This window comes from Taudactylus pleione, unplaced genomic scaffold (assembly GCF_031769625.1).
Source record: "Taudactylus pleione unplaced genomic scaffold, aTauple2 ptg000156l, whole genome shotgun sequence".
Lineage (NCBI taxonomy): Eukaryota > Metazoa > Chordata > Amphibia > Anura > Myobatrachidae > Taudactylus > Taudactylus pleione.
In genome coordinates, this window is record NW_028284558.1 from 7,356,341 (window position 1) to 7,376,353 (window position 20,013).

Here is a 20,013-nt window from a genome sequence, read left to right on the forward strand (position 1 = left end):
GGCTGGTCACACCCCCTGTCATGACTGGCCACACCCCTTAAGCATGGGCCCCTAATACTGCATTCTCCTGGTGGGCCCTTCATGCCCCAGTCTGACACTGGCCCCACGGCACATGCATGTGGTTTGCAGGGTGCCTAGAACGGCACACTGCAGCCATGCGGCAGCGCCACGCACAGTATCCAAGGGACGCTTTGGGCAGGCAGCGTTCTACTTTCAAGATCAGATGGCACCGCCCCTAGGAGTGAGCGGAGCCGGCCCCAGGCGGTATAGAGCCCTGTTGCGGGCCTGCATTTAATTACTAGGTATCTCCTCCTAATATGAGGTTCTTCAAGCTTCATCAAATGTACTGTTAGTTGGAATAGAGAAGTTTCTGCTGATTTCTAGACGGATTACTGTGGTGTGGTAATATTTAGCATTTTATTATTACAAGAACAACGCGCTGCAAAATAAAAGAAAGGAAGAATGAGGCATAGGCATACTTGTCTATATACTCTCTCAAAATGTTAGTGAGACTTATGATTTTAGGGAGATCTGGATCCCACCAGCTTCTCCAGTGAAGTGAGCAGTCCGGGGCAGATTACCTAACAGTTACTTTCAGATCCATATGCTCTAGGTTTGTGGCCAATATTTCAGCTGCCACAGCTACTATCCATGTCTATGCAAGGCAATTTCCAGTCATATAGAGTCATATGGAGGGACAGGACACGTGAGCACCCCCAATCATTATGAAAAGTTGTCCCCTGTGCTCAGAGCTACACTGATCTGAGTAGTTGTAACAATTGCAGCAGCTTTGGAGACCATCCTGCAGACTAGTTTGCTTTTTCTGTTTTTGTGATGTCAATAAGCTCAGGCATACTTGGTGACATAAGGCAGCAGGAGAAGGAGACCTTTTAAAGCATATAATTAATAATTTAAATGTAAAAACCCTATCACTGCCGGGCTGCACAACACAAGTAGCCACGGAAACTTTGCAGAAGATGAGTCCCACTATTTCGAAGACCATTTAAAGCTACTACTTAACATTCATACATATAATTAATAATTATTAAAACCATGGGCATGATTCAGAGGTGGAAGCAATATCAATGTCAGACGTATTTTAGTGTTTTTGTGCTACTGCGCATGCACCAAAGCTGCAGCGTGTACGCGCCGTGCTGGATTAGAGACGGCAGATGCAATGAGGATTTATTCTCATAGTGAGTGACACATAGTCAGCGTTTGTGGGAGGTTACAGGGGGTAAAAAAACTACACTGTGTCTTGTTGAGACAATACAGTCCAAAATGTATACTCTATTTAAGATTGCAGGGGATTTTTACAAAAACGCAACCGATAAGCGACCAATGTTTTCAATGTTTAACCTTTTGTTTGTTAGCGTATTTCTGCAAGCCCGCCGCGTCCGTAATCGCAGTTGCGTATGCAACTGTGACCACCACTGAATCAGGTCCCATGTATCCAACAGATAAGCTCTCATACTGCCATTAATGTTGCAGCCCAAGAAAAGACACACCGTGAATTTTTACTATTTGTATTCTATTTTTTGATGTCTAGGTTAATACACAGAATTATATCAAAGCGTATTAGGCCACAGTGATATGATTGGTTTCTAAAGAATAAAAACAAACTTGCTGCCTCCATTGTGTATAGGAGACAAACACACGTTAAGTTCTTGACGCATTTTCACCTTGAATTTTCATGTACTTGGTTACATTAAGCATTGGAGCACAAGAAAAGTGACCTGAGAATCTTTTTTTCTCTTGTAAGCTGTGTGCATGCCAAGGAAGTATTAGTCAACTTTCCGGACGGTACTCTCTTCTATGACTCAGTGTGGTTGCTGACATTTTCTCTCACAGGAACACATTACTTTACACCATCGCACCATTTTTAGTAATTTAAAAAAAAAAATGTCTATGAATATGTAAAAATGACAGCACAGATGTATATAAAACACTGTGCAAAAGTTTTAGGCAGGTGTGGAGAAAATGCTGCAAAGTAAGAATACTTTCAAAAATAGAGGTGTTAATAGTTTATTTTTACGTGTACCTAGAAGAATTGATGCTGAAGGCAAATATTGATTTTATCTAGATTTCTCTTCTGTTCATTTTCTTTGTATTTTGTTAATCGATAAAAATAAACTACAGGTTTAGTCTCCTATATCCAAACATTCCGAAATACGGAATATTCCGAAATACGGAATATTTTTAGCATGACTGAGAAAGTGAAGCCTTTGCTTTCTGATGGTTCAATGTACACAAACTTTGTTTAAAGCACATAATTATTCAAATATAGTATAAAATAACCTTCAGGCTTTGTGTATAAGGTGTTTATGGAACATAAATGAATTTCATGTATTGTACACAAACTTTTTTTGATACACAAAATTATTAAAAATATTGTATAAAATCAGGCTGTGTGTATAAGGTGTATATAACACATAAATGCATTCTGTGTTTAGATTTGGGTCCCATTCCCAAGATATTTCTTTATGGTATGCACATATTCCAAAGTATGTAATATTCCATTATCCAAAATACTCCTGGTCCCAAGCATTTTGGATATGGGAGACTCAACCTGTATTTTTTAAAGCATTCTTACTTTGTAGCATTTTTTCCACACCTGCCTAAAACTTTTGCACAGTACTGTATAAGATATACTATATATTATACACATATATAATACACATATATAAATATTTTGGAGTAGATATTTGGTTCCATTGCCTAACCTTCAAAGCTAATTGGTTGTAATAGCTAACAGAATACCTGTACTTTACGCCTAATTTGCTGCACTTTATGAACACAGCAACCGCTGAGACCATTAAAGGGCAACCAAATCAAAACATTTACATTATTAGATATAGCATGACAATAAAATACCCCATTAAGTTTCACCCTGACGTTCGAATGCAGCTCCGCTAAAAAGTCAACGGTCCTGTGTGTGAATGACTAATCTGAATACTGCACACAGCATTCTAGGACACTGCAGATCAGTCACTCGCACAGTAGCCCCGTGGTTCCAAGCCTTTATTAAGTCATGGTGCATTACAGAGTAACATCAAATGTTTGTCACACAAGCATTTTATTCATTTTCAATTGTCTTTTTAAGGAAATACAACTTTCTAAACACGATAACATACAATTGGCTTTTTTGTTTTAAAAAGTATTTTTGATCCTGCCTTCTACACAATCAATGTTAATTGAAGCTGAATAATGGCCTGAATACCCAAGAGTGTATCCTAGATACCAAGGACTGTAGCTCCAATGCTTAGTACAGCAGCCCCAAAGCCTAGTATAGTAGTTTGAATGGCCAGCACAGTTGCTCCAAAAACCCATAACCATAAAACATTGCAACGCAGTTGCCGCATTTCACAGGACAATGTAGCTTCAGTCCGCAGCACCAATGCATGCAGCATGTTAGCCACAAGACATAGGGCGGGATGCATGACGCAACGCACTCGGGATGCAATGCATTCCGCCGGTCTTCATATGCATACCACTTTCGGTAACGCCGGTATGCATGACGATCACCGCAAAGGAAGACTCTGTCGGTGAGAACGGCCCTTTGCGATGGAGGGACTTCCAGGACTATGACCCAGAAGCCCCTCCGGTGTCCTTCTGCACATGCGCAGAAGGACACACGCACCGCAGGGGGTGCTGGGAGTGATCTGATTGGATCCCTCTATCAGCACTCTGTGGAGAGAAGCCCATAGGCTTCTATGGGTAACGCCATTAGGAAAATGGCGTTACCCACCGCAACCAAGCCTCGGAGAGTATCACATTCCAGGGCTTGGTGCATATGAGAAATGCAGTCAAACCTGCATTTTCGGGGTTTGACCGCATTTCTCACCTTTCTGCATCTTGCCCATAAAGGGGTAGATGTATGAAGTAGTGAAAAGACTGGAGAAGTATGCCAGTGGAGAAGTTGCCCGTGGGTACCAATTAGCTTTGAGTTTGCATTTATCAAATACATTCTACAAAATGATAGGTAGAAGCTGATTGGTTGCCATGGGTTACTTCTCACTGGCACACTTCTCCACTGTTTTCAATGCTTCATACATCTACCACAATGTCTCCTGTCTTCTAAATAGAGGCTAACAGCCTCTTGATGTGTCCTGTGCAAAGCTGACAAAATTTGGCCTAGTGTAGATATCCTGGTGGTGCTAAATACTGGACCAGCAGATATACAAGTGTTGAATATCAAATTAATTATCAGAGTGTCCTGGTGCATCCTAGTCTCATCACATTGCGGCCAAGAAGCATTTTCGTCAAAAGAGACGCCCAACGCTAGAAGGGTTCCACGGGACCTGGCGGCTCACTCATGCCAGGCATGTCGCGTACTACGGATAGATGTAGGAGGACGTATTTGTACATTATGGGGAACTCTATGCACAAGCCTTCCATAAAATTCAAAGTACAGTATGCAGAGTCTTACCTGGTACCTAGTCTAGTATGCAGAGCCATGGTGCCAAAAATGCATTGTACAGCCATATCTAGTATAATATATAGACAGTGTCTTTAAGTGGCATACTGATAGTGAGTGGACTTGTCCATGGGACACTGCACTGCAGGAAGTATTATCTACTCCACACCTCACAACACACTCGGAGATACATAAATGTTATGCAGTGGGGAAGTAGCTTCTGCACAACTCAATGGAGGTGCAACATAGAGAATCACCACCCTCCTGAAAATACTGATTTCATGCAGATGAATTACTGTAATCAGATATCATGCTGCACAAACTTTGTTAAGTATAATTATTTAGCTGTTTAATATACAGGCTTTGATACGTTAATGCCTAGTCGTGGCTTTAATTGCACTTTAACTATAGCAGGAAATAAACAAAAAGCTGTTGTTTTCAATCACAATAACAACTTGCTTTTATCATACATCATGTTGCTATCACTGACTTCCGGCTGTGTCTTGGCTTTCAAACTCTTATCTTGGAGCAAAAATACATATATAATGATATAGGGGGAGTAAGATCTTATTAGCAGATTAATAGGAACCATGTACCACTTTCAAACACAATATCTCCTAGTTTTGATGTCTCCAAAACAGCGGGTGGATTAATGCCTATGCTCCAAAACCTTTCTTGCAAACTGTGGGTAGGACCAAAGGATTTACTGATGTGATATGTGATTCTTAAGCTGGGTACACACTTAGCTATGTGTACCCAGCGATGCGACGGACGACCGCACTGCCGACGGACCAACATATCGGGTGGCCGGTACAGATTACACAATCGGGTGCCCGACTGCCCGATATGTCAGCACTGCACGCATTTCCACTGCATGGTGTCGTCAGCTGGACTGTCAGATTGAGCAGCATGTAGGGCCGATCTGACGATGCGACTGGCGACTAAACGGGAGGACGCTCTGTTGTTAGTAGTGCGTACACACTGGCCGATGTCGATGATGTGTCTGGCCAATCTGTCGGATTGGATGATATATCGTCTACATATCGGCTAATGCAGAGTTTCCCAAACGTGGTCCTCAAGGCTCCCCAACAGTTCAGGTTTTAGAGAAAACCCTGGTTAAGCACAGGTGACTTAATAAGTACCTCAGTCAATTTGATTTAACCACAGGGATATCTCTAAAACCTGAACTGTTGGGGAGCCTTGAGGAACACGTTTCGGAACCTGTGGGCTAATGTGTACCCAGCTTAACATTTCATGAAAATGGCAACCACACTCAAAAAGCAATAAAGCTACACCAAAAATGTTTCTGTTTAATAAAATGTAAGTATTCTAAACATTCTAAATAACTGAGGCAAAGTTATTTGTATCTACATTTTTGAATTTTTAACACAGGTGTTTTATATTACTCGCCATGGGAGATCTGTATTAAAGTAGTGGTTTTCATTTATAACACCACCTTTTTTCTTTGCAGTAGTTTTAATAAATGTCCTCTAATGACCTGTAGTGTAAGTGTATAAAATACACTACATTGCCAAAAGTATGTGGACACCCCTTGTAATTTGTGCTTGGCCATTTCAGGTTCAACCATTAGTAGCAGGTGCATACAATCAAGCATACAGTCATGCAATCTCTATAGTCAAACATAAGCAGTGGAATGATCTGTACTGAAGAGCTCAATAACTTTCAACATTGTACTGCCATAGAATGCCACCTTTCTAAGTCATTTTGTTGAATCTCTACCCTGCTGGAGTTGCCTCAGTCAACTGTGAGTGTTGTTACTTGTTTGAAGTGCCAAAATCTATTAACAAAGACAGCTGAGCTGAAAAGCAGTAGGACACGCAAGCTGAGGGAACAGGACCGTGAAATGCTGAAGCGTGCAGCACATTAAAGTCATCTGTCTTCAGTTGCAACACTCACAATTGAGTAATAAATTTTCACTGGAAGCATCGTCAGCACAAGAACTGCTCGGCAGGAGCTTCGTGGATTGGGTTCCCACAGCCCAGCAGACGCATACAAGCCTCAGAACACCAAGAGTTATGCCAAACATTGGCTGGTGTGATGTAAAGCACATCACCATTGGACTCTGGAGCTGTGTTCTCTGGAGTGATGTTTCATGCTTCACAATCTGGAAGTCTGATGGACAAATCTTGGTTTATTTTATAGGATGACAGAAGAATGCTTCCTGTCCAAATACTTCCTTGCTGAGTGTGTATTGCCAACTGAAAACAGAGTCCTGACCTCAAAGCCATAGAACACCTATGAAATGAACTGGAATCCCAATTGTGAGCCAGGCCTTATCCACCAGCATCAGTGACCGACCTTAATAATGCTCTTGTAGGTGAACAGATTTGAATCCTCACAGCCAAGTTCTAAAATGTAATGGAAAGCCTTCTCAGAAGAATGGAAGCTGGTATAGCAGCTTTAGAATAAGATGTTCAATAAGCACATGTGGGTGTGACGTTCCTGGCCACATATTATATGCTATGTAGTGTATATCAATCCAGCAGTTACACTGCAAGCCGGATGTGACAGACCTTGCCCTGCCTCATGTCAGTGTTGGATAGAGCCGAATATAGCTGCAGTATAGTAATATACAGATGAAGAAGCAGAGGGTATACACTAGGTGTTGGGTGTGACTAGATGGTATGATCAGCGCACCAGGTAACACACTATTTCAGAACATGTACTATCTACATTTCTCTTTCTGTATATCAATAGAACCCCCCTCCCAATTATTTTCCCCTTTAACTCCTTTCTGACATACCATTTCACAGACACAAGCCCCTCTTGCTGCACTTAGAACGGGTCCCAAGAACTTTACGTAACGGTTTCCAGGCACTTCACTGAAACTGGCATTGACTGCTGGGTTCAAGGTGTGGGGCCACATGTTGAGTGGGTGTTTATGTACATCCGCACAGATGAAGGCCCAAATATGGGCATTTATGTAGCTATGGTGAGCATTAAGGGGTTAATGGAAATAGCATATGTTCCACTCCAAGGTTTTATGCTAATAACTGCTGCAATCAAATAATCAATTCACCTATAATGTCCCAGGGTTTAAAGTGACTGTTCTCTGAATGCGGCTTCAGCTATCCATACATACCCTGTATAAATTAATATATACCATACACACATATTTCAATGGGTTGATTCAATTAAACATGAGCTTCATCCTTCAACTTGCACTATGCAAGTTATGTAGGCTGATCTCTGCTTGCACCTCCATAGGCTTTGAGTCACATCCTGCAAAGCCGGCGGAAGGTGTTTCAGGGGCAGTCATGGCTAACTGAATACTAGAAAATATAATAATCTACATATTAGCCATGTTTAAACTGTTATTCATAAACTTTAACTTGTTTCCTTATGATTATCAAAATATAAAAACACAACACATATAAACATACCACTTATTCAAAGCTTTACTTGCAGCTGAATGCAAACAGTTTCATATGAAAAAAAAAAAAACCACAGTTGTCACAATGACTAATATGATATGATCCTCACTCATTGTATTTGAGTTGCTCTTCTAAGCAAATAGTTCTTCATGTTCTCAGAAACAATGCAAAGGACAGCAGGTTCTGACATGCTCCGAGGAAATGCCTTTCTAGCATTGCACAAAAGATTAGTGTCTCTACACCCTCTATGCGCAAATTCCACCGCTCTTATTGTTTTGCATAAATTTGTAACATGTTTTATTATCATGTCTGATGGTGTATGTCTCATATACAGCACATAATCTAAAAGATTTTAAAGGACACTTTGCTTTTTTTCTTTTTATAATACATAAAACAGTTTAACTTCATATCCCTAAAATGAAATATCATTATTTGCCATTTGTGAATATTAAATTTACAAATGAATTTTGGTAGGGTAAAAAAATATTTATATGCTGGAAACTTAAGCTTACGTGTATTCATTTATTTAGACTAGACTTGTGTCACAGTGTAAATATTATGTTTTGTTTTTTTCTTTTACATGTTGTTGCATCCATGTTAATAGGAAGCTGATACTCAGCCATAAGCTAACCAACCCATTGTAGCTAAAATCCTGCATTTCCAATGCTAATTAAGTACATATAAACAGACAGATATGAAATTAAAGATCATTATCTAAAATATATTACCATATTTACTTGTGAATAAACGCGCTGTGCTGCATCAACGTTGTACACCAACTTAGTCAAAGAATTGCATTATTCTAAATGGGAGCGCATTAGAAACGCCACTAGATGAGGTTAAGAAGCGTTCTTACACATGCATTTCCACTGATGTTTGGCTTGTACAAGAAAACTTTCTGTTTTGTTACAGATCGAGATTAAAGGACAATTATTGACTGCATTTGTAAACGCATCTAAACTGGTCTAAAACTCAAATGGGTTTAACATATGTACTTAAACACAAGACAGCTCTGTGAGCTTTTACTTAGATTTTAACATGCGGTAAAAATGTACTGCAAACACCAGTGCGCTTGTAAATATTTATACCCGGGACCTGTGATGTGTATGACAAGTGTTAGTCTGTGACTAAAAGCTCAGAAAAGCAGTTAAATAAGCAAGGAAGCTGCAAGTATTAAATAATAAATGCAATTGAAGCTATCTCCAGAGAAATGTTAGTTTGGGACTGGAAAGGTGACTTTCCATATTGTGCAGCTTTGGGCAGGGCCTTTGAGAACTGACAAGAGCCCGGGTACTGGGGAGGGGACATGTCCAAATTCCCTCCCCCCAAAAAAATATTATGTGCAGTGCTGCAAAGGGGGACAATGTACTCCTCAGCAGCGGACCTGGGTCCCTCCAACATGCCCTGACCCGGGTAATCAGTACCTGCCCTTTTCTCTGCGTCCCTGGCTTTGGGTAAAATCTAGTGGATAGGATGCTAGCAGTAAAGGCATGAGAGTGAGTTGGACTCCATTCCTATAAACCAGTCCATGTCTTCTTGCCACCCATTCAAAGTGTTGCCTTCTTAGAGTTCTTTCTGCCTTGGGGAATTAGGAAAGTCGTTGCTGTCTGAGGGCCTTATTCAGAGATGGACGGATTTGGAGAGCTGCACACAAGCGGCTGTGCAATTCCTACAATCTCAGATGCAAACGCAGAAGGAGGTGTCAGATATCTCCTTGCTGTATTTGCAATCCCAGCATTGGGACCCACGTCGTAGGCTGGGATCACCATGGTTGCTCCTTTGGTCAGGCTGTGGGAGCTGAAGCTTCCCGCTGCCTGGCCGGTGCCTGGTCACGCAAGAGGCCAGGAATCTTGGTGCAGAACCTGGCCTCGTTCCTCCCTGGAAAACGGAGACAACATGCCCCTGTTTCCGGGAACGGCAACCATGCACGTCCCCGCTCTGCCCCCCAGACGGCGCAGCATGTCATGCTGCAGCTTGGGGGGTCTGCAAGCAAGATGCACATGCGCAGAATGGGTCCTGCACAGGCGCAGACCCCTAATAATCAGAGATGTATGTTCATCCTTGGATGAACTTACATCCCTGAATCAGGCCCTGAGAACCCGTTATATAATTGTGACTTCAACAAAGAACATTATTTTAATGTTTGTGTGTGAAATGTAGAGCCCCTGCTTCCCTGAATAAGAGAGAGAGTTGCTTTCAAGTAGTGCTGGACAAGCACAAGATTTGTTTTCATATTTTATGTGATTATGCCGAACAAAATGAATTCGCACTGCGCATGCGCATGAATGTGTATGCAGCGCAGTGCGCGTGCGCGAACTAGCAACTGCTATGGGAACTGCGGTTGCAGAGGCTACGCAGACCCAGAGCAGAGTGAATGACAGGAAGTGCCGTTTGTGGGTGGTGACGGGGGAGTGGTCGGGCGAAAGCAGGCGTGCCCGTGCGTTTCAACGCCGTTACAGGGGCATGCATAAATTAGCCACTGCGCTACCAAACGCAGCCTGAGGTCTCATAGCGTGTACTGAACTTAGCAATTCCTGAGTAAGGTCTGACCTGCCTTAACTGTGCGTATGGGTCCGCTGTTACTCGATGTTACTGTTGCCCAAGTATACGGATGTGAGTAAGGGGAAGTGGGCGTCCTTATGTTAGGCTGTGATCGCAATGCGATTGCAAACATTTGCACTTCACCGCTGCTATTAGCAACCGCATTGCGTGCGTAGTAGCAGAATAGCGATCCTTACTGAATCAGGCCCTGAGCCTTTTATCACTGAGTGACTGATGATGAGTGTCATTTTTTGAATAAGCATGTACAAGTTGTATTTACAATCTAAGTTGTGTCTATCCCAGTATGTAAAGTCACCAGTCATATGGGCATATTTACTAAAGCTTCTAAAACAGACAAGTGGTGATGTTGCCTATAGCAATCAATCAGATTATGTGTATCATTTTCTAGAAGGCAATAGAGAAATGACAGCTAGAATCTGATTGCTGCACTACAAATAAGCTGCTCAGAGCAACTCTATACAATAGGTTTCCTTAAATAGTTCAGTTTTTAAAGTATAAGTAAAGACTGTATTTGACATTCATATACAATACATGCTGTGCATTATTAAGCTGAATAATATGAATTAGTGTTCAATATTTTCACTATGTCCTATTGACTCCTTTGCAGTAGCTGTCATGTCAGGAGGCAGGTGCTTCTCTGAGTCACAAAGCAGACAGTGACAGTCACTGACAGCTAGGCAGATTTGTTGTCTGTATTGGAGTGGGGTAGGATAATACTTTATTTTTTTTAACAGAGCTACAGTGAAATATTAGATTAACACCAGAAACTTTTTGTAATTTAGATGTATTTTTAATATATATTTTCATACATTTTCCCAAAGAATAGTTTTTCTCTTTTTATGTTACAGTGTAGTAAAAAAAAATATTACCCTCACTTCTATCCGTACCACTCTATTTCATACTGCAGATAGATGTCATTTACTTGCTTATCAGACATATGCCTACAGGGAATGAGGGTATGGAGAAGAGAGTGAACAGAGGAGAACCACAGATGACCATACATAGGGTTGGAAGTACTAAGCCTTGGAGAGAGGTAAACTACCAACCAATTAGCTCCTGTCATTTTACAGACTGAGGTGAGATGCACTATCATCATTTATGCGGTCAAATCCCTGAAAATGCAGTTTCCGGGGGCGTGACTGAATTTCTCATATGCACCAAGCTTGGGCCCAGTGGGCGTTGCCCAATAGAAGCCTGAGGGATCCATCCCTACCAGCACCACCCCAAGCCGCCCCCCCCCCGGTGGGACAAAGTAATTACGACACATGTGCAGAGGGTTGTCTGGGTCATAACCCGGGGGTCCTGCTATCGCAAAGGGCAGCCCTTATCGTGAGCTGATTTTCATGCATACTGGCGTTATTAACAGCTCAGATTATTTTACCGTACATACAGTACTGCATACTTTCCAACCATTTGGCTGCCGACCTGGCAGCTAAGTCGGCACTGCGGGGCGGGTAGAGCTCGACGGAGGTGGCAGGTCTGGGGACGCGATGACACAATCACGTCATCGTAGTCCTTCCCCCCACTATGCAATGCCGAGATTACCGGCACTGTGGAGCAGGGGGCAGAGCCACGGTGATGCGATTCAACAAGAATTGCTTCATCAGTCACCTGTGCCGCCCACTTCACTGGGCAAGTGGGCAGCAGTGGCCGGGGCCCCCACCCGATTTTTCGAGAATCTCCCAGGCAGCCAAGTATGCAGTATTGCTTGATACTAATTTGTTATTTTTAAGGTTTTTGTTACCTAAATTCATTTAAAATGCCAAAAAAAGAAGAAAAAAAAAAAAGAAATCAAGTTTCCGTGAACTGTCAGCCAGGGCATCATGCAGACATTACATGTCCTGAAACCTCTGCCAAACATCTTTCACAGTTGAGTTGCCAATGTATGTGATATATTTAAAAAACTCTAGTTAACCTATTTTATGATACTAACACATGTAAAATGTCAAATGCAACCATGAAGATTAGTGTCGGCAATAGAAACATATCTGTGCTGGTCACTACACAAATATTCCTTCCATTTGTGATATTATTGAGGTAATGCCAAAAAATGCAAAGCACTACATTTCAATTCATCAAATACGTGCAAAGCTCACCCTCTCTTGCCAAATGGCACAGAAAACAAATCTTGGGTTAAAACTGATGGCTAAGTCATATATTCAATAGCTGACATACTGTATTTGTTTTACTTATGTCTGCTATTTTCACAACTCTTGCCAGACGTGACCTCAGGAACTCAAATATATATGAATCTATTACAGTGTACACAAACGGTACGGTAAAAACATTATACAGTAAGGTCATAATCACACTACTGCAAGAAAATATTGAAAAATTTGCACCGTATATCTGACTTGTACATAATAAAGCGAAGAACAGTAAGATATATGGGATAATACACTTCCTACTGTAAATTATATTCATATTCAAAGTTATATGACCTTATAAAAGCTCAAGCCTCAAGGCCATAAAATCCTAAGTGACAAAGGCTCGTATCAATCTTTATAAGTGATGACATCAGAAATAATTGTTTATACAGTACATGTATTAATTACATAAGTTTATCAATGTACAAAGGACTTGTTAATGTACATCAGCAAAATCAGCATTTTATTGCTATTATTATTCTTCTTATTATTATTATTATTAGTATTATTATTATTAATAATAATAATATAATGCCTAGTAGATTATACAAGGTGATCCTTGCTGTAGTTTATCTTCACAGGCAGGTTCACTGAAACGAGGAACTAACTCACGTTGCGTTAGCATTTTTGAATGCTAGTAAAAATACAAGCTAAAACACATCACACGCATTTGTTATCAGCATTTGGAACTCACTAGAGTTACCTCTAGGGGTCAATCCAATTAGATGCGAACTGCAACTAGCGAGCTTGTTTCATGAAACTTGCAGACTTCGCACGAATGCGCGCACCCGAGAATTCTCCAATCCAATTAAAAATGCCTATTCGCAGTACTCGCGTTTCGACATGGAATGAGCCATAACTTCCTCAGTAAGTTCCTCACGCTACTGAGGAGCTGTGGGTCATTCTATGATGAAACACGTTTAGCATCCCACTGTCATCGACTAACACATCATTGGAGCCTCACTTGGGACTTTTCAGGACCAGCACCTTATATTAAGATATGACCATCTAAATGAAAGCTGGTAAATACTCATAAGCTGGATAATATCCCGTAACAAATTTACTGAGGCCAGTGACTGTTATTATGCAATGTCGTTTGCCATTTAAATTAAGACTTTTTAACATACATTTATTTTATCGTTTTCATCATCTTATCAATTCATCATTCATCCACTATTTATTACTAATATTATTGTCTAGATTAACCTATGATTGACCATTTAGTTGATCTATGTTTTACCCTCTTTTTATGAATTGCAGCAATAAATAATCACTGTTTTTTCAACCAAGCCAGAGGACCTGATTCAGAGATGGATGCTAATGCAATTTTCACGCAGATCGAGCGATTGTTTGCCATTGCGCATGCGTATGAACCGCACTGCGCGTGTGCTGCGATTGCATTGCGATTACGCACACATAGGGGAAACCATTGATAAGCGAGTGACAGACTGACAGTGTGTGGGGGTGGTAATGGGATGTGGTCAGAAAAATGAAGTCGTGCCAGTGCGTTTAAATGCCGTTACATGGGTATGCATAAATTAGCCACTGCGATTGCATACACAGCTCTGCGAGTCAGAAGATCACCCAAGGCTGCGCAGGTCAGACCTGCCGCAAGGGTAAGATGGCCGCCGATGTGCTTCGATGTTACCAATGTTTATGTAGGTATGCAGGTAAGGGAGCAGTGGGCGTCTTTATGCTCAGGTGTTCTTAGATAACATTAGCATATTTTCGCCGCTGTGTTGTTTGCGAAAACGCAGTTGCGATCGCATTAGTGTCCGTCTCTGAATTAGGCCCAGAGTCATATATTATATATTATATACTGCATCCTAGTACGCAGATGCTTGGATTTGCAAAGCCCCCTGAGAGTGTCTCAAAACATAGGCCGGCGCCTGCGACATGTGCATATTTTCACGCAGCAGCTGCGTACGGGATCGAAGCTGTGGTAGCAATAGCGTAGATCTCTGAATCAGGCCCATTGACTGGTCCTCCACTCACAAAACCCCTCCTTAACTGTATAAAAGATAAAAGGAGCCCAATCAAATGTTGACTGCAAGAAAGCGACGGAACTGGTGAGCAACATTTTGCAATTTGGTCCAAACCCAGACATGCTCTCTTATACCAACCATTTAAATATTCAGTTACATCAGCCTAGGGACATATATTTAATGATATATAGATTTAATATAGATTTATACATTATAAAGGTTTACATCATGTATTACACCGGTCCTATGTGCGCAGTTCATGCAAACATGCCTAGCACCGCACAGTCACATTCCCCTACACTTCCCACAGCGACAAGTCATAGAACAACTGCAGTCCTGACAAATATCACAGAGCACCATGCAGTGGTAGCAGCACCATAGGCATAATAACAATTTCATCCTGTTCTGTGTATTTATCTCCCAGCATGCTAGTGTTTTTTATACATTTACCCTTATATACAAAGTTGTTCTCTACAAATACACAGTTCAATATAAACCATTTTAAGTTGGAATGTATCAAACCTTCTAAAGAGTGGAAAAGATAACAATTGGAGTAGGTGTCTATAGCAACCAATCAGCTTCTAGCTAGCATTTATCAAGTTTATGCTAGAAAATGATAGGTAGAAGCTGACTGGTTGCTCGGGCAATTTTTCCAATTGTACACTTCTCTGCTCTTTAGAAGATTTAATTCACCTCTAAACTCTAAGAGAAGGGACCGGAGCAGAGCTGAAAATAGGCTCTAAGGCCCCCATTTACTAACGAGCCAATCAGCTCCCAACTGTAATTTTTCTAACGAGCCAATCAGCTCCCAACTGTAATTTTTCTAACGAGCCAATCAGCTCCCAACTGTAATTTTTATAACAGTTGACAGTTGGGAGCTGATTGGCTGGAGCACCATTTATCATACACAGTGAAAGGTATTACTCGTTTTGGTGGTAAATGAGGCCCTAAGACAGGGGTGAGCTATATGCGGCCCTCCATCTGCTGTAGAACTACACATCCCAGCATGCCTTGCCACAGTATATATTCTACACATGCTGGGATGTGTAGAACTACACATCCCAGCATGCCTTGCCACATTTTGCTATTTGGTCATGCTGAATCTGTTGCAGGGTATGCTGGGATGTGTAGTTCAACAGCAGCTGTAGGCCGCTTAAGTGGTAGCACATTTTGTGTAAATTCATACTGCTCATGCTCAGAAAAAGAGCACACGAATACGCATTGACCCTTATGACAAAAGAGGCGGAACTAGGGTTGGAATAGGCATTCCCCTATTGTCAAAATTCAGTGAGTGTATCTTCATGCAAATTCGGGCCATGTAGGCCAACATGTCAGCATACATATTTGCCTATTAGGACACATATCTTTTGAACCACAATATACACACACGCATGTGTGATGATTGTTTCTTTTGAGTAATATATGCTCATTTTGCTGCCAACTCTGTAATTATCATATAAAATAAATGAACAGATTAGACTGACATTACACATAATTTTTTTTATATAAAGGGCAGGATGCATCAAGCATCTTATTTTGGATGTAATGCATCCCGCCAATCACCGCATGCATACCGACGTTTAGTAAGGCTGTACGCATGATGATTTTAGCAAAGGACAGCTCTCCCAGTAAGAGCTGTCCTATGAGGTGCTGGGACTTCTGGGTTTATGACTCTCCCCACATGCGTGGCCATCGGCCAGCGCATGCGCGAGCCTCGGGGACTCTGGGAGGGATCCTTTTGTATCCCTCTCGAGGAAGTCTCCAGAAAAGAAGCCCATAGACTTTTATTAGGCAGCCTTTTGTGTCCAAGCTCCGGAAGGCTTTCGCTGAGCTTGGTGCATATGGAAAATGCGGTCAAAACTATAAAAAGTGTAGGTAGCCTTTAAATAAATCAGTTTGTATTAATAATTTGCAGATACATTTAGATGCATAGACAGAGGCATTATTAATATGGGTAAATCAAATGTACATTATTTTTCACAAAGTGAGGAGATTTATCAAAACTTGAAGAGAGAGATTAAGTGGAGAGATATCAAGTACAAACCAATCAGCTCCTGTCATCTATCTAGTACGGACTTTGAAATGGCAGATGCTGATTGGTTGCAAATGCAATAGCGATTACGTACGCAGTCTCACTGCGAAGATATGCTAATCCACTGCGAGCGCTATGCCGTCACAGCTCAACATAAGGACACCCACCTTACCGTACACACATCCATAATACTTAGCAAGACTGCGAAACCATCGGTAGCATCGAGTACAATCGCAGCCTCACGTACACTTGCACAAGCTCTGACCTTACTCAGGAATTGCTGCCCTCATCGCACACAGTGAGTACTCAGGCTGCATATGGCATCACAGTGGCTAATTTATGCACGCCCCTGCAACGGCATTCAAGCGCACTGGCACTCCTGTGTTTCGCCGGCCACCCCCCCCCCCCCCCGTCACCACCCCCAAATGGTACTTCCTGTCAATTGTTCTGCGATGTGTCTGTGTAGTCAGTGCAATCGCAGTCTCGATCGCAGTGGCTGGTTCACGCACTGTGTGCGCAAGCGCGGAACGTAACAATCGGCCGATTGCATGTGTAATCGCAGTTACGATCCTTGCTGAATCAGGCCCTTTATTTCTCTCTAGACTTGATACATCTCCCATCTTCTGAGAAGAACTACAAAACTTTCCACCAATAAAAGAACAAAAAGATGAATATTACATGAATATGCATTATGTATTGATATATTCAGCAAGTGTTACAAGTAATATACTCTGGGCCTTATTTAAAAGTAGCAGCAAATCCAGTGAAAGAGTACGGAACTGCACTTGAACAAATCGTGCTGCAATACCAGCAGTGTAAATATGGAAAATACTTGCTGCTTTTGCATGTAGTACACAAATACTCCATTTTAGGGGTATATTCACTAAAGTGCGGGTTTTTAGAAGTGAAGATGTTGCCCATAGCAACCAAACAGATTCTAGCTATTACCTATTATCTTTTAGAAAGTGCTAGATAAATGTTAAGTTGAAGTTGATTGGTTGCTATGGGCAAAACACCACTTCTAAAAAAACGCACTTTAGTAACTATACCCTTTAGAGTTAAGCTAGATGCTAGCTTAAGCACATGTAAATGCCCCCCAATACGGCTTTGCACAGGTCAAACATTGCAACTTCCTGCTAGATTTACTCCCAAATGCGTTTAAAACATAAATAAAAATACATATATACTATATATTAGCTCATGGTTTTTATCTATTACCAATCACTGAATTGTGACGCTCATCTCATCATCTTACATCACCATAACTTGGTTGTGCTAAACTTTTTAACTAGTAAACTTGTATCTAGAATAGCGTGCATTCACCTATATACCATATAAAATGGCAAAGGATATCACAAGGCAACTTATATTGTCATGAGACAGAATAAAATGGTATGACATCAAAGCAGATCCTATGCTATCACAATGTAGTATATAATAGTATAGGGTGCGAGGTATAGGGTGCGTTAGGGTACATGGGGGTCTATTTACTAAGCAGTGATAAGAGACAGAGTGAAAAGTGATAAGAAAGTGATAAGCTGCCAGCCAATCAGCTCCCAACTGTCATTTCACAGGCTGTGTTTGAAAACTAACAGTTGGGAGCTGATTGGCTGGCACCTTATCACTTTCTTGTCACTTTTCCCTCTGTCTCCTGTCAATTTTTTGGTGTGTTGGGCCTGGTATTAACTACTTCCCCAGCACCCCTAATACTGCAACCCTGCTATGAAGATATAAGTATTTTCCTGCTAGTGAGCATTGGAAAACAGCGTAAATCTTAGACAAAAAAAATATTGTCTGGGGAAGAACACGCACATCTTTTCCCTACTTTACTATTCTAGCCTAGATAATATGACAGATAGTTCAGGAGTCAAAGTTTACACAACAGGGTCAGGAGTCCACAGTCTGCTTTGCATGCAATAGATAAAACAGATTTGTGCGCAAGAACTTTCCAGTGGTTCTTACCCTGAAGGAGGCAGGGATGCTTCAGGGCTGGAAGCTTCAGACCAAGATCCCGAATCGTCCATTCCCAGCAGCGTCTCCACCGGCTGCTGAGCAGAATCTTCCCCACACTAACTGTATAGAAAGTCACAGAGTCAGTTGAAGCATCCTGTCACCCCCTCCTTTCTCAGATTGTATCATTCCCCTTCATACCCACTTAACCTCAACACATTTAGCTTTGTTACACGCAGTCTGCGCACTCATCTGATACTTACTGTCTCTTATATCAAAGAGTCGGCTTTGATACTATACACGTCTATAGGGAAGTCCCTGGAGAGACTCCAAAATGATATGAGGAATTAATTGCTCTTGGCCATTATAGCTGTCAAACAATATCAATCCCAGAGCAAACTTTCTACAGCAGATCTGCAGGTTTGACATACACATACTGTACACAGGACCTAATGCAAAGGTAAGCAAACTGGCTTTCCAGCTGTTGCGAAACTCCAAGTCCTATCATGCCTTCCCAGCTGCATGCTGGGATTTGTAGTTCCACAGTGACAGAACATCACAAATTGTATGGCTATCTAGGTGGGCACATAATGAATTAGCCCCATATTAGCAAGTGCTTATAATGGCTGGAGAGGCTTCTATACAGGTGCTTTGTTCATGTTGTGTATAATAAACTTGCCTTGTAATGTGATTGCCAGAACCAATCAGATAAATATACAGATATAAATGAATATAAAACAGTGTAATATGTCCTTACCTTGTATCTACCTTTCCATTTGGTGCTGAATTCCCCACAAAGGTTACAAGGTGCTGTGTACGTGTGCAGTTTTCTCTCCAGTTACAGCAACCATATGGCACTAACCCTCTGCCAGTCAGGGGCACTGCACCCACTGTGCCACCTCACTCACCCACCCCTACTGCATCAACCAACCACACCTACAGCAACAACTTTCTCCAAGGAGGAATAAGGGAAACTTGAGACCAACCTTCTCTTCAGTGATTCCCTGGGAAACAGAGGCTGTCTGTTGTGCTCAGTGCTTGCTGTGCCAGCCTCTGGGCTCCCTCCCTCTCTCTTCTGCAACACGTTTAACTCTATCTCTGCAGCAGCTTGCTGTGAGAGTTTAACATGCAAGTTCTGGCTTGATTGCTGGCATGGCCCTGATCATTATGCAGATCCTCTCTCTCTCTCTCTCTCTCTCTCTCTCTCTCCCTCGCATTCCCTTTCGGTCAAAGGAGAAAACGTCTTGTGTTATTTGTCCTGGCTCTGCAGCTGGGGAGGGGCAAAGTCCAACTGGGTAGTATTGCAGAGAGAGCACCTGTGTGACTACTAGTACACACAGCAGTAGTGTCACACATCCGTGCTCAAAGGGACATGCACTGTATATAGTGTAGCCCTCACACCTACGTTTACTTTTTGTATACTGTATTGTTCATAAATTGCAGTGCATGCCTGCACTTCCAGCATTAGCAATACAGGTCTGACTAGTGAGAGAAAATATAAAGTTCAACAAGATTCCAATCTCTA

The 20,013-nt window shown here is 41.7% G+C and overlaps 1 protein-coding gene across 2 annotated transcripts in view; it reads right to left on the bottom strand.

The window, feature by feature from the left end:
* The window catches only part of COBLL1 (cordon-bleu WH2 repeat protein like 1), a 166,103-nt gene extending 146,456 nt beyond the window's left edge, over positions 1-19,647 (bottom strand). Inside the window, exons 1-2 of one of the 2 annotated variants that reach the window (XM_088474830.1) lie at positions 19,475-19,647; positions 18,501-18,611 (exon numbers count right to left, since the gene is read on the bottom strand). In XM_088474830.1, the coding sequence (XP_088330956.1) occupies positions 18,501-18,562 (62 nt within the window). In that variant the 5' untranslated portion in view covers positions 18,563-18,611; positions 19,475-19,647. Of the gene's footprint in view, positions 1-18,500; positions 18,612-19,245; positions 19,446-19,474 lie in introns of those variants that run through there. The other variant, XM_088474829.1, reaches the window with a different exon arrangement.
* Between the last annotated feature and the right edge of the window lie 366 nt (positions 19,648-20,013).